This window comes from Chelonus insularis, unplaced genomic scaffold (genome assembly GCF_013357705.1).
Source record: "Chelonus insularis isolate UGA/USDA-ARS -01 unplaced genomic scaffold, ASM1335770v1 contig_139_pilon, whole genome shotgun sequence".
In the NCBI taxonomy this organism is placed as follows: domain Eukaryota; kingdom Metazoa; phylum Arthropoda; class Insecta; order Hymenoptera; family Braconidae; genus Chelonus; species Chelonus insularis.
This window is the reverse complement of record NW_023276379.1, coordinates 2067394-2080905: the sequence shown is the minus strand read 5'-3', so window position 1 is coordinate 2080905 and position 13512 is coordinate 2067394. Positions and strand designations below refer to the sequence as shown.

Here is a 13512-nt window from a genome sequence, read left to right as displayed (position 1 = left end):
ACTGATCCCTAGGATTAAAAGTTATTGACTGCCAACTTGCAAGAGTTGACTTATGATGGTACGCTAGAAAACTTACTTATCAAAGTAAGAGAAAAGATTTTTTAAATGCACCCATTTATAGTGCATTTTTGGGGACGTTACATCAGTCTGAAAATCAGTTTGCTATACAGTTGCAATCTTCAAATGTGCAAACTGCAGGGACTTTGAAGACTGATTGGGATGTTCGACTAGTCCACTACGATTGAAAAGTCTGATGACTAACCATTTAACATGTGAGTCTACTGCAGTAATTACTTGCAGTAAAGTTTCTTAAGTGTCATTAGTATTATAATCATTCGATATTATAATATTCTAGTCTCGAACAAGTGAAAATAATTTTTCACATTTCTTTAAAAAATAAATCAATAAAAAATTAATAATGGCAGACGTCCCGATAGACGGTATGTCCCGTAAAATTTCGTTCGGGTTTAACAATAAAATGAATGGTGTTGAAGGAAAAACACCTTTTCTTATTGGAGTTTCTGGAGGTACAGCCAGTGGAAAGGTAACAAATGAATTTATTCTGATAAATTTATTGAGTTTTTTATCAAACCTATAGCTATTTGTATTGTTAAATGATCGAGTAGTGTTGTATTTTTATACTTAACCTATACTTTGCATTGGAATCTACGTGTTTGTTTTAATTTTATTATTATTCCTTGAATTAGTCAACAGTATGCAAACGAATAATGGAGAAACTTGGCCAAGTGGACGTGGATCACATGGAACGTCAAGTTGTTTGCATTTCACAAGATAGTTTTTATCGAGATTTAACACCTGCTGAAAAAATTAGAGCTGAAAAAGGTCAATATAATTTTGACCATCCTGATGCTTTTGACAATGATTTGATTCTTCAAACTCTTCAAGATATTCTTGCTGGAGTCAAATGCGAAATTCCCGCTTATGATTATAGAACAAATAGTCTGTAAGTAAACCAGTGATACAAGTCATTCGAAAAACTTTATTAGCAACAACTGTATTTCCATAATAACAATTATGATAATTTTTTAGGATGAAAGACCAAATAACTACAATCTACCCAGCAGATGTGGTTCTCTTTGAAGGAATACTAGTCTTTTATTTTCCAAAGATTCGTGATTTATTTCACATGAAATTATTTGTAGACACAGATTCAGATACAAGACTTGCAAGGAGAGGTAAAGAATAATTAGATGATATAAATAAATTAATTCTAAGTTAAAAAAAAATATTTATGATGTATTTGATTTTTATTTAGTTCCAAGAGATATAAATGAACGAGGAAGAGATCTAGATTATGTTTTAAATCAATACATGAATTTTGTAAAACCAGCATTTGAAGAATTCTGTTTACCAACAAAAAAATTCGCAGACGTTATAATACCACGAGGAGCAGACAATACAGGTAAATAAAATTTTATTTAAACATTATTGCTTTTTTTAACGGCAAGTGATGGGTGCTGTCCGTTGATTTGATTTTTAATTTTAACGAAAGTGAATGCTCTAAAATATACAAACATTCATAGAATATAGTATTGTGTCTTTCCAGTGGCGATAGACCTTATCGTGCACCACATCTGGGACATTTTACATTCGAAAAAGGCTGAAAGTGCATCCGGGCAGCATCCATACATCCAACGTAGACGCACTTCAGCTTCATCAGACACCCTCAGCAGATGATTCATTAAAATTTAAACAAATAAATAATAGTATCATGCATGAATCATTCAGTTAATTGCCTTTTGTAGTTATAAAAATCGCACTGCATTTAATATTTGCTCATTTCTAATAATCACATCAACAAGTTAGCTCAAGAGCAATGTTTATAAACAAATTCAAACAAACAAAACCATTTCCTATTCCCTTTTCTATTCAAATATTTACTTTATATAACTTTATATAGACATCGTAGAAAAAAAAATTCACAATCAATGTTACTTTTATAACTAATTGACAATATTTACGTAGAATTTTGTATATTTTATTGATTTTTCATATGATGTGTATTTTGAATTTATTCAAATATATATTTAAATATTGGAAAAATTGATATATGGAATTTTTGTTTTTTATTGCATTTGTTACAGTGGCGATAGACTTGATAGTGCAGCATATAAGGGATATACTGGGTAATCGGGGTAGAGTCATGGTGGAATCTGAATGTCCTGTTAATCATGCTGAAGGTCTATTTAAAAGGCCCCATTAATTTTTTTTTTATGTTCTTAAGCTAAGTCAATTTGACTCCGTACTAATTTAATATCAAAATCTAATTTTATCTCTATTTTATGAGGGATCACTTTTAAAGCTAAAAAAATTAATATATATAAAAATATCTATAAAGCTAAAATTTATAATTATAAATTATTATTATTATTATTTAATATTTTTGACAAATCAAATTATTTATGAAATACAGTGTCTATGTTTTAATAAACAACGTTCTTATAAAATCACCATATCATTAATTATAAATTTATTGATAGTACAGCTCCAAATTCATTCCATCGTGAATTTCATCTAAATATTTAATGTAAGGAAACATTAATGAATGAATTATAATAAATAAATTCTTTGCTTTAGATTTATGAAAAAAAAGGATACAATCTTGAAGTTTAATATGATCTTTGTAAATTGTATACCACTTTTTCAATACTATTTTTTCCCAATGAGTACCAGTTTGAGCAGCTATCAGTTTTTTTAAATCTTGTATCGTATCATCTGGATTACATTTTACACGTACTTTTTTGCCAAGTCGATCGTTACACGTTATTTCTAGCATTTTGTAATTTTATCTACCTGATCAAATTATATTTATTGTTAAAAGTTAGAGCTTTTATCTCGAAAAATACTACTTGTACATACCTTGTAAGAAATGTTATAATAAAAGTTATAATAAATGAACTATAAAAATTTTATAAGTGATGCTCAAATATTAATAACCTCTTCTTACATATGAACAATTAACTAATTTTCAGTTTTAATTAAACAATTTTTGATAAATATTATTTGTTGTGAAGTAAACGTCAACCGTTAGAGGTTAGAATTCTCCAATGATCTCATGCGTCATCTTATGGGTCTTCTAGGAAATCAATTAACCAATTGGTAAATTTTGCTTGAAATTTGTAAACATTTAAATTGAAAACTATAACAATATTAAATTGAAAAATATTATTTATCAAGAAACTGATACAAATCAATAATGATCAAATTTATCAATGTGTTTGTTTTTATTAAATTTACTTATACAGTCATAAACATTTTGAAATTATTCAAATTAATATTTATTTCATAAATGCTTCACCTTGGCATCAATTAGACATATACATTTGTATGTACGGACTTTGTAGTGATAATATTATATTAAGAACAAAAAAAATTAGAACTAATTCAATCAGTACAATTAAATCTTATCACTGTTCAGTATTTAAACTGTTTTTTATACCTAAGTAATAATGTAAACAATGTTTCATAACAATTGTTATCAAAAAAATAATTGTCATTGATTGAACGTCCGATTTTCATTGCTGGAAATTATTTTGAATGTCAACTCACTTGGCGCTTATGAGGACGAATTCACTCCCAAAGCCAATCAGAGTTCTGTTCTTGAACAATAAAGAGGAATTTTCTGAGAAAATATTTTGTAAATATTGGATTGGAGCCAGTATGTAAATTATTTATGCTAAAACAATCTAATAATAACGTACTACAAATGATAAACACATTTTTTATTTAAATAAAAACTTGAAGCTCTTTAAAACCAGCATTTTTATTTCTTCAATTAAAAATGTGTTGATCAATTGTTCGTTGATTGAATACTAAGGATGATTATTAATAAACTCTTACTATTTAAAGCATAATATGTGGGAAGAGGATATCTTGACAGACAGATGAATAAAGTAACGATACTGATAACGTGCATTATTTGTAGGTAATTTGTAAAGTTTTACGTGATCAGCTGATAAGTATAAGTTGAGTTTAATTTTTTGATAATGTTTATCATAAACTGTGTAAGTATATCAAATATGATACGTAAATGTTCATAGAAGAATGACAATTACACACATAAATATTAATCTTTTAAAGTATATTCAATTAAGATTGTAACATCACTATGAGTCAGAAGAGTTACTGGTTGTGGTCCAGACGTGTGAAGCCACGAAGAAGTGTTATTTTCAATTGCTCATTACCATTTGAATGATTCAATTCAACTATATTGGTAACAACAAACCAGTTTTGATACATCATGGCTCTCAAGTTCAAGATCAACTTCCAACAGTTGCCCATAAAGGCACACTTTTTCTTTTTCATGGCTGGTATGATTGATTTAAAATAAATTATTGAGAATTTTTTTTCTCTGAAGCATAAAAATTATCATAATATATTCAAATACATCTTTTTCTAGCTATGGGACCAATTTTGCCTTTTCTGCCTGTTTATGGAAAGCAGCTAGGAATATCAGCGATGGCAATGGGAACAGTAACAGCAGTGCTTCCGATACTTTATTTTCTATCCAAGCCAATATTTGGATTCTTGGTTGATTATTTTCATACCAAAAGAAAAACAATCTTTATAGGAATTCTAGTGAGTGGCTCTTTGGCATTTGTGTTATTTTATTTCTTGCCCAAGCAGCCGGGAGAGCCAGAAAAATACTTGAATATGATTCTCAATTATTCATCATTACATTTCTGTGATATACAACATTTATGTGACAATCAAAAAAAATATATGACTGAAAGTTGTCAAGAGATAAGCTATCTAGCACAAGTTAAATGTTTATGGCATAATAATACTCTAGAGCAAATGATTTTGGCCTCGGTGATAATGAAAGATGACTTGAATAGAAACCCAATACTTCTCTGCTGGAATTTTGATAGTCAGAACAATTATACTGACCACAAAAATTTTACTTTATGTGATATTATTCCTCAAATAGACCATGATAATAATATAGCATGCCAAGTGAAGGAAATTGAAGTTAACGAGTCTAATCAATGTCTCTATCAAAGTCTAAGGTTTTGGGGATTTATTCTTCTAATGTCGATCGGAAGTATTAGTTTCAACGTCACCAACTCCGTCACTGATGCTATTTGTTTTGATATTTTAGGTATTCTATATTTCAATGCAATCATATTGAAATTTACCATTTACTTTAAGATAAAAATATGAGTATTATATATGTACAGACATCATAAGATGAGCTACGAGTTCATTGTAGTGATTCTCATGAAAATAGGTGAAGGAGGTCATATGGGATATGGACGTCAAAGAGTTTGGGGTACTATTGGATTTGGTATAACAGCTTTAACGGCGGGTTATGCGATTGATTTTGTATCTGGCGATGATGTTATCAAATCTTATACTCCAGCGTTTATTCTGGTCATTGTTTTTACACTTCTTGATATTTTCTGCTGCACCAAGCTTGAGGTCTGTCATAAATGATTTAATAAATTATTAAGTATATCTCTATTTGAAAGTTAATAATAATATAATATTATTATTTACAGTTACCAGTGATGTCTCAATCGGAAAATATTTTTAAAGATGTAAAAAAGCTTTTAAAAGTCAAAACTATTGCTATATTTCTAGTCTTCGCAACAATAGCTGGTTTAATGGATAGTTTCATTATTTATTTCATGTTTTGGTATTTGGAAGATCTTGCTTATAAGACAAATCATCTGCATCAAATAAAATTAATTGAAGGACTTATTGTTGCTGCAGAAACACTTGGTGGAGAAGTAATTTTCTTCTCGTTATCTGGTAAAAATAAATTCAATAAATGATCATTTTGATTTGGAGTTTGTATACTACATTAAATTATAACATTTTTTGTTAGGAAAAATTTTAAAAAAATTCGGATATGGATATAGTTTAACATTTTGTTTTATCTGTTACTCTCTCCGTCTTGCATTGATATCAATTGTGCCAAATCCTTGGTGGGCAATTCTTGTAGAACTATTTATGCAAGGTCCAACATATGGTTTATGTTACACAATTATCGTTGGATTTGCGAGTGTAGTTGCTCCTCCTGGGACTTCTGCAACGGTTCAAGGCATTGTTGCAGGCATGGATGATGGATTTGGTATGGAATTTATTTACTCTTTTATATAAAAAATTTATATCAATATTATTAACGTCATGTGTATTAATTTAGGTTTCGCACTGGGGAGTTTATTAGGAGGAGTTCTGTATAAGAGATTAGGTGGGCCATTCACACTGCGTATATTCTCTTTCATAGGTGCCATAGCAGCAATATCTTATTTTCTTCTTTACATGACGATTTTAAAAAATGAAATGCCAAAAACAAAAGTGGATAAGAAGAATAATGAAAATATTGCATGGAAGAGACCAAAGGATGCCATCGAAAATTGTGATACTGCTGAAACTGCCATGCTTTGAAGAAAATTCATAGATATTTTTTTATGATAATAATTTACGTACTTTAATTAAAATTTTTAATAATCAGACTTTTCATATTTTTTACTAACGTTGGAATTTGTACATAAATACTTTCAATACTTCGACATAATACTTTTAATATCACAAACCTTTGTTGATATTAAAAAAATAGATAATAAAAAAAGTTTTTTTCTTCTTAGATAAATTTTTCTAACTATAAAATAAAAACTAATAACATCAAAAAATATTTGGTAAGATAAATAAAAAAGTACAAGTCTATCTTCAAAAAAAAATTCATAACAAAATTACCTTTATTAAAATCTAACAACAAAAAGCAATTGTGAACACCTTGAAGCAGTATAATGACCTAAAGTTCGATGCACCTACCCCCGAATAAACTAATGCAAGCAATAGCTTCTTTACTTTTGAATAATATTGCTTACACAATCCTCTTCGACAATATATGAAACGATATTCCATATTCATATGATATGATTCTAATTGCTATGGAGTGTATAATTACTGAAGAATGTTTTTTTCACTTTTTCAGTAGACAATAGTTCATATCATTGATCGAATCATATAATTAAGAATTCCACCATGCTTGAAGTAAGTTAAATCAACTTCAGTGTCAAATCGTACGATAACATCGAATTGTTTTCCAGTATCAGTACGCACAGTTATTTGCTGATGTGGCTGGCAGTCAGCTGGAATGTCTATGTCAAATAATTCGAAACCGGTAAGACCTAAAGTTTCAGCAGTTTGACCAGGAAGATATTGAAGTGGTACGATTCCCATTCCTACTAAATTCGATCTATGTATTCTTTCATAAGATTCAGCAATTATTGCGCGTATTCCTAAAAGATAAGGTCCCTTAGCAGCCCAGTCTCTCGATGATCCTGATCCATACTCTTTCCCGACTAACGCTATCAATGGAGTTTTGTCTTTTGCATATTTTTCTGCGGCATCAAAAATGTCCATCTGTAATTATAATTAATTTTTATTAGAGTTTGCGCTTTATTTTATTCATAAAGACATTTCTCGAGGTCATTCACAGTTGTTATAATTATTTACAGTCGAATAAAAGATTCTATTGTTCGGTTTATCATTCAATAAAATAGTTTATAAAGAAAATGCTGACAATGCTATCAAAATAAGTTTCTTAGTAAATCAAATAAAATAAAAGATAAAATTAAATTAACTTATAACTAATTATTCATGTTTCATTTACCTCTTCTGAAGTTGGTATGTACAAAGTTTTTGGGCCTGGTTTTCCGATAAATTTATTAACTAATCGAATATTGGCAAAAGTGCCTCTCACCATGACGGCGTCATTACCTCGTCGAGCTCCATAGGAATTAAATTCTCTCGGTGTGAGCCTAAAAGGAAAATTTTCTAAAATGTCTTCTTTTAAATGAAAAAGAAAACTACCTGAGTTACTGCTGTTTATACCCACCCTCTCTTAGCCAGGTATCTGGCTGCCGGAGAATTTCGTGCAATACTCCCCGCTGGGCTTATGTGATCGGTTGTTACTGAATCTCCAAGGTTCAGAAGAACTCTGGCTTTGCAAATCGGTTTTATCTCGGGTAATTCCTAAATTTTAAGTTAAAATTTAAGTCATTGAAAAATTCTTAACGTCTAATACTAAATTTTAAGATAAAATAAAATGTATTCACATTTTTGTGACCTTTTGTATAATAATAGAATACTGAAATAGAATGTAGATAGTACCCTTTGTAAATTTTCAAAATATGGAGGGTGTTTGATGTAAGTTGAGTCTTCATTCCATGGATAAAGTTGGCTTTCCGGTGCGACAAGACTGGCCCAACGATTACTTCCCCTTTCTATTTTCTCATACACACTCTTGAACATTGCTGGTATAACATATTGCTGTTCGATGGCTTGGATTTCTGCACGTGTTGGCCAAATGTCTCGTAAATATATTTCCGTTCCATCTATTCTACGACCCAGTGGTTCTTTTTCAAAGTCTATGTCAACAGTTCCAGCAATAGCATAAGCAATAACTAGCAAAGGTGATGCTAAATAATTGGCTCTTGTACTAGGATGAATTCGTCCTTCGAAATTACGATTACCAGAAAGGACACCACAACAAATGAGTTCATTTTTATCTATCGTTTCAGCTATTGAATCTTCAAGAGGTCCACTATTTCCAATGCACGTCATGCATCCATAACCGACAATATCAAATCCAAGCTGTGTTAAAGCAGGTACGACTCCACTTTCTCTTAAATAATACGTGACAACTCCGGAACCAGGGGATAGCGATGTTTTGATGTACGGAGCTACGGATAATCCTGCTTCTACTGCTTTTTTTGCTAGTAATCCTGAAATTTTTATTTTAATGTTAATGAATGAATAATTGGAAGTTAGAATTGAAGACATTTTATTTTTGCTAAAGTTTTTCATTTACCAGCTCCAAGCATAACACTAGGGTTACTTGTGTTGGTACAACTTGTGATAGCAGCAATGACAACTGATCCATGTCTCAACTTATATTCTTTTCCTTCAAATAGAAATGTTCCTTCTGCTTTTGTATTTGTGATGGGTAAACCATAGCCTTTAAATCCTATCTGTTAACAAAAAAATTATCAATTATTAGCCAAGAAAATTAAACCATTTTTAGCTTGATTCTTATAAACAATTATTATATTTTCCTTAGAAATTAATAAAACAATATTATAGAAATAATTTACGCTTGAAATATAACTATGAATAATTAAAAAACATCAACCACATATTTTAATTTAAAAATATTTTATTAAATGATGGCGTAAATCGACAATATGCCGAATCAGCTATTACTATCTAAGCAGTTTATTTTTCTACAACTGTCTTGTCAGTCATTTGGAGTTATTCATCGCGTCTAAATGAATTGTCTGGTGCATAGCAAAAAATTTTTTTCCTGCAATAGTTTAAAGAAGGTAGAATTTAAAAAAAAAATTTTTTTAAGTTCATGAATTGAATAATGGAGGAGTAAAAAAAATATTTTCTAACATCTGGAAAGAATTTCATCCATTCTCAGGTAAGTTAAAACTTGTGCAAGCAAGCTATGAGGGTAGTAATACCTTCGATAACATCAACAAAAGCAAACTAGTTAAACTCTGAAGACCATTACTAAAATTTTCTCATCTTTTGTAATAAATTATTCTAATGCGTGACCTTGACAGACCGTTACAGATAGTACTGCAAAGGCTACGGCAATTTCGAAACTCAATAATAACAAAATTCAAAAATATAGTTAATTTACACATTTCGAACAGTCCTACAGCTTTCTTACAGTTTTATGATAACTTAAGAATGTTCTAGATTGCCATCGTTAATTTTCAAATGATATTTTAATTATTTTTCAAAATGAATATTATAGTATTCCTTACTTTGTTAAGTGGTTGATTGTAAGTTTATGAAAAATACAATCTATTCCGTCATTTACCGCTAATATAATAAGTGAAATCGTTTAAAATATGATAATTTCGTAAAATTTATCAGAAAATTTAATGATTATTACTATTTTTAGAATTAGTCAATTATATTGTATAAAGAGAAACTTATTATTATACTTTACTCTATTTTTCTACATCAATCATAATTTTTTTCATGTAAATGTGAAAAATTATGTTAAGTCAGTAAAATTACCTGAACACTAACGATACTTTGTCTAAAATTTTCAAAATCATTTCTCTAGAATTTTGTAAAAATACTTCAAAAGATAGTTGCAATGAAATTTTTCCATGTCCAAATTATCCAATTTATCTTATAGATTTTAATTGTCATTAATTTATCAAAATAAACCTTCAAATGGATACCAACAAATATTCTTGTATTTAAATTTCTAAGAGACTTGGTAATATTTGTATTATATAGTGTCAAATAATATCATATTGGTAATGTTTTTATTTATTTGATATTTAGAAACTCATTTCAATTCAGTTCAAAAATTCAATTTCTCTTTTGCATGAGAGGGGATAGAAGTTTTCGGAATTTATTGTCTATGACAATTTTAGTTCCTTAAGTACAAGCTTTTTCAGGGTTCAGCCAATCAAGGACGAGTCCTGTAAGGTTCAAACGGTGGGAGAGGTCAAGCACTGACCGTATAAATAAGGACCCCATTCCTTAGTAACATCAGTCATCAGCCAAATTTTTCCAAGTGAACATCGTCATCAGTATTGATAGTTTCTGTGTATAGAAGTCACTGCCAGTAGAATCTGCTTTGGCAAGGTTTAATTTTGAACCTTACCGGGCTGATTCAACCGACATTGACTTAAGAATATCTTCATTGGACTTACAAACTCATTCCGTTGGCGTAGTATCGATCTAGTGACACGTGTGATTTGAAATGTGACTAGATCGAAATACTCGTCCCCGGATATGAGATTTATTCATCATCCAACACTTTTCAACTTTTTGTGACTTATCTCGTCTCACTAAATTCTCTTTGGTGATCTAACTGTATGGTTTTTAGATCCATAAAGCTAGATTAGCAAGGTCAAGTTGGTGATGACAATGCATCGAGGGATAAATCATTTTTCTCCAACTTCAATATTTTGTATATTTGTTTCTCAAATTTAGCACGCAGTTGAGAAGGTTCCAAGGTACTATAGCGGTGATTTGTCGTATTGAAAACATATCACAGCCATAGTTACCTTAGAATCTTTAGACGTTATTCATCGATATTTATATTTATTGTTAATTCCACTTTTCAGAAATATTCTTTACAGGACTTATTAAGTACGACATGTGGCAAATGTAACATCGGTAGACGTTTATCGCCTTACCGTCACTGGGTTACTTTTGTCCCGTGAAAGTACGAAAAGCCGTCAAATTTTAAAATAATGAAGAGTTTTAACTGAAAAACAATGGATGATTATTTATGCTCACCTTGTTAGTAAGGCACTCGTTGAAATCAACTTTCATATCAGTTACAGAGACACGATCATGAGGTCTTTTAGGTCCACTGACGCTCGACACGACGGTTCCCAAGTCTAACGTTACTGTTTCAGAGAATATCGGATCTTGGGATACATTACTGTAATCTCGAAGCATTTTCACAGCTTGCAAATACTTCGTAATACGTTCGATATGTTCTTCTGACCGACCTAAAAAAATAATTATAATTAATAATTATTTTTTAAATGCATATAACGTATAAAATAATCAGAAAATTATTGAAGTAGTTGAATTATGTCTACATTTTTCCAATTTTCGAAATATTTTTTTCTAATAATGCTAAGTATTTAAAAGAGACATGAGTCAAAACAAATTTATATGTAGCAGCAAGAACCAATCAAGAATAATGTGCGTTGAAAGAGATCATAATTGTATTATACATACAATCAGATCCAAAAATAGAATTCTTAATAGAAAAATAAGTACCCGTTTGTCGTAAATAATTCAAACTTTGTTGATCGACTGGGAAAAATCCAACAGTCGCTCCATACTCTGGACACATGTTAGAAATGGTTGCACGATCAGCGATGCTCAACTCTGCTACTCCAGGGCCATAAAATTCTACAAATTTTCCTACAACTCCTAATTGTCGAAGATTCTACAAAAACATAAAATACTGAAATAAATAATGTTGATAAACTATTCATATAATAATAGAAAAATATCAATTTATATTTATATATTCATATTGTATTGATAATTAAATGATAATATTTATTTTACAATTATTAACAACTTCCATGTTTATTTATAAGTACTTGTAAACTTACTTTGGTGATTGTCAGTACAAGATCAGTTGATGTCACATATTGATTAAGTTTTCCTACAAGTTTGTATCCAATAACTTTAGGTAAGAGCATAGAAACTGCTTGACCAAGCATAACAGCTTCTGCTTCAATCCCACCAACACCCCATCCAAGGATTCCAAGTCCATTAATCATTGTAGTATGTGAATCTGTTCCTACCACACTATCAGGATAGAGTAAATTATCTTGATCGAAAACTACTCGTGCTAAGTATTCAAGATTTACTTGATGAACAATTCCACTTCCTGGTGGAACAATCAACATATTTTTCAATGCTTTAGCACCCCATTTCAGGAATAAAAATCGTTCTTTATTACGATCAAATTCTAAATCTTCATTTTTCCTCAGCGCATCACCACTATAAATAAATGTTCATTAGATAAAAATAACAATATATAATAAAAATTGTTTTTTAAAATATTTATTTACCTTCTTGCGAAATCAACTTGAATCGAATGATCAATAACAAGGTCAGAGGGACATATAGGATTAATTTTTTCTGGATTTCCACCAAGTTTTTTTACACAGTCTCTCATTGCTGCAAAATCTACAACAGCAGGGACACCAGTCAAATCTTGAAGAATGACTCTGGCTGGTTTAAATGCCACTTCAACACCTTCATTAATTTGATTTGTCTCCCATTCTAAAATCCTTGTGACATCTGTATCCTTTACTTGAAATCCATCACAATTTCTTACAGCACTCTCCAAAAGAACTCGTATTGAGAATGGCAAACGATCTGATGATGTCGTAAATAAATAAAATTAAACCTTCATTTGTAATGATATGATAAAAAATGCATCAAAGTAAGTCAAAAGGTCACATATATTACCATATTTTTCTCCAAATGTTGAAATATCATAATATTTCCGTTCTTTGCCATTAATTTCAATGGACTTAAGTAACCCATTATATGGATTTGACACTGAAACAAATATTTTATTAATTACTATAAAACAAATAAATTAATACAAATACCTGCAGGTTTTGATGATAAGAGATAGATAGATAATGATGACAATCAACAAAATATGGTTTGAAGAGAGAAAAAAAATAATAAAGAAATCATATTTAAGTATGTTATAAAAAAATAATTTATTGTTAAATGACGTAGTCCCGTATTTTTGACAGATATAACAGATAAACAATTAAATAATTTTGACTTACCAGCCATGATTGTCAATCTACGAGTCACGTCCTCCCGTAGGAAATGTATTAAAGCAAGTGTTGGCTTTCTAATCCATGTGCAAATATATACAGATCACGAAATTCTACAGAAATGATAAATTTTCTGAATTCTTGAGGCGCAAAAGATACATCATACGCT

General features: G+C 30.0%; 4 protein-coding genes across 10 annotated transcripts; 2 read left to right on the top strand and 2 right to left on the bottom strand.

Moving 5' to 3' along the window:
• The first annotated feature begins 126 nt into the window (after positions 1-126).
• Positions 127-2384, top strand: Uck (Uridine-cytidine kinase). 2 transcript variants are annotated; one of them, XM_035096286.1, is made up of 6 exons: positions 127-272; positions 356-544; positions 708-964; positions 1051-1196; positions 1277-1423; positions 2106-2384. In XM_035096286.1, exons 2-6 carry the CDS (start codon positions 419-421, stop codon positions 2222-2224), a joined length of 795 nt encoding a protein of 264 aa, XP_034952177.1. In that variant the 5' UTR covers positions 127-272; positions 356-418; the 3' UTR covers positions 2225-2384. The 2 variants fall into 2 exon arrangements, with proteins under 2 accessions (XP_034952177.1, XP_034952176.1); XM_035096285.1 differs by lacking the exon at positions 2106-2384 and adding an exon at positions 1568-1994.
• A 10-nt stretch (positions 2385-2394) lies between these two features.
• On the bottom strand, positions 2395-3877 carry ubl (Ubiquitin-like protein 5). 4 transcript variants are annotated; one of them, XM_035096288.1, is made up of 5 exons: positions 3862-3877; positions 3571-3620; positions 2881-3097; positions 2620-2814; positions 2395-2535 (listed from the first exon to the last, which is right to left on the bottom strand). In XM_035096288.1, exons 4-5 carry the CDS (start codon positions 2795-2797, stop codon positions 2492-2494), a joined length of 222 nt encoding a protein of 73 aa, XP_034952179.1. In that variant the 5' UTR covers positions 2798-2814; positions 2881-3097; positions 3571-3620; positions 3862-3877; the 3' UTR covers positions 2395-2491. The 4 variants fall into 4 exon arrangements, with proteins under 4 accessions (XP_034952179.1, XP_034952178.1, XP_034952180.1 ...); XM_035096287.1 differs by lacking the exon at positions 3862-3877 and having other exon boundaries at positions 3571-3826; XM_035096289.1 differs by lacking the exons at positions 3571-3620; positions 3862-3877 and adding an exon at positions 3320-3448.
• Positions 3338-6539, top strand: LOC118074804 (major facilitator superfamily domain-containing protein 6-A). 3 transcript variants are annotated; one of them, XM_035096282.1, is made up of 8 exons: positions 3338-3679; positions 3871-4025; positions 4116-4331; positions 4421-5122; positions 5252-5442; positions 5523-5775; positions 5852-6097; positions 6170-6539. In XM_035096282.1, exons 3-8 carry the CDS (start codon positions 4262-4264, stop codon positions 6412-6414), a joined length of 1707 nt encoding a protein of 568 aa, XP_034952173.1. In that variant the 5' UTR covers positions 3338-3679; positions 3871-4025; positions 4116-4261; the 3' UTR covers positions 6415-6539. The 3 variants fall into 3 exon arrangements, with proteins under 3 accessions (XP_034952173.1, XP_034952174.1, XP_034952172.1); XM_035096283.1 differs by having other exon boundaries at positions 4102-4331; XM_035096281.1 differs by having other exon boundaries at positions 3871-4331.
• A 156-nt stretch (positions 6540-6695) lies between these two features.
• On the bottom strand, positions 6696-13471 carry LOC118074801 (cytoplasmic aconitate hydratase-like). The gene is made up of 11 exons (XM_035096271.1): positions 13353-13471; positions 13018-13110; positions 12615-12924; positions 12150-12543; positions 11806-11977; positions 11311-11528; positions 8846-9005; positions 8146-8759; positions 7871-8007; positions 7646-7793; positions 6696-7395 (listed from the first exon to the last, which is right to left on the bottom strand). The coding sequence occupies exons 1-11, from the start codon at positions 13357-13359 to the stop codon at positions 6976-6978; spliced, it is 2673 nt and encodes an 890-aa protein (XP_034952162.1). The 5' UTR covers positions 13360-13471; the 3' UTR covers positions 6696-6975.
• Between the last annotated feature and the right edge of the window lie 41 nt (positions 13472-13512).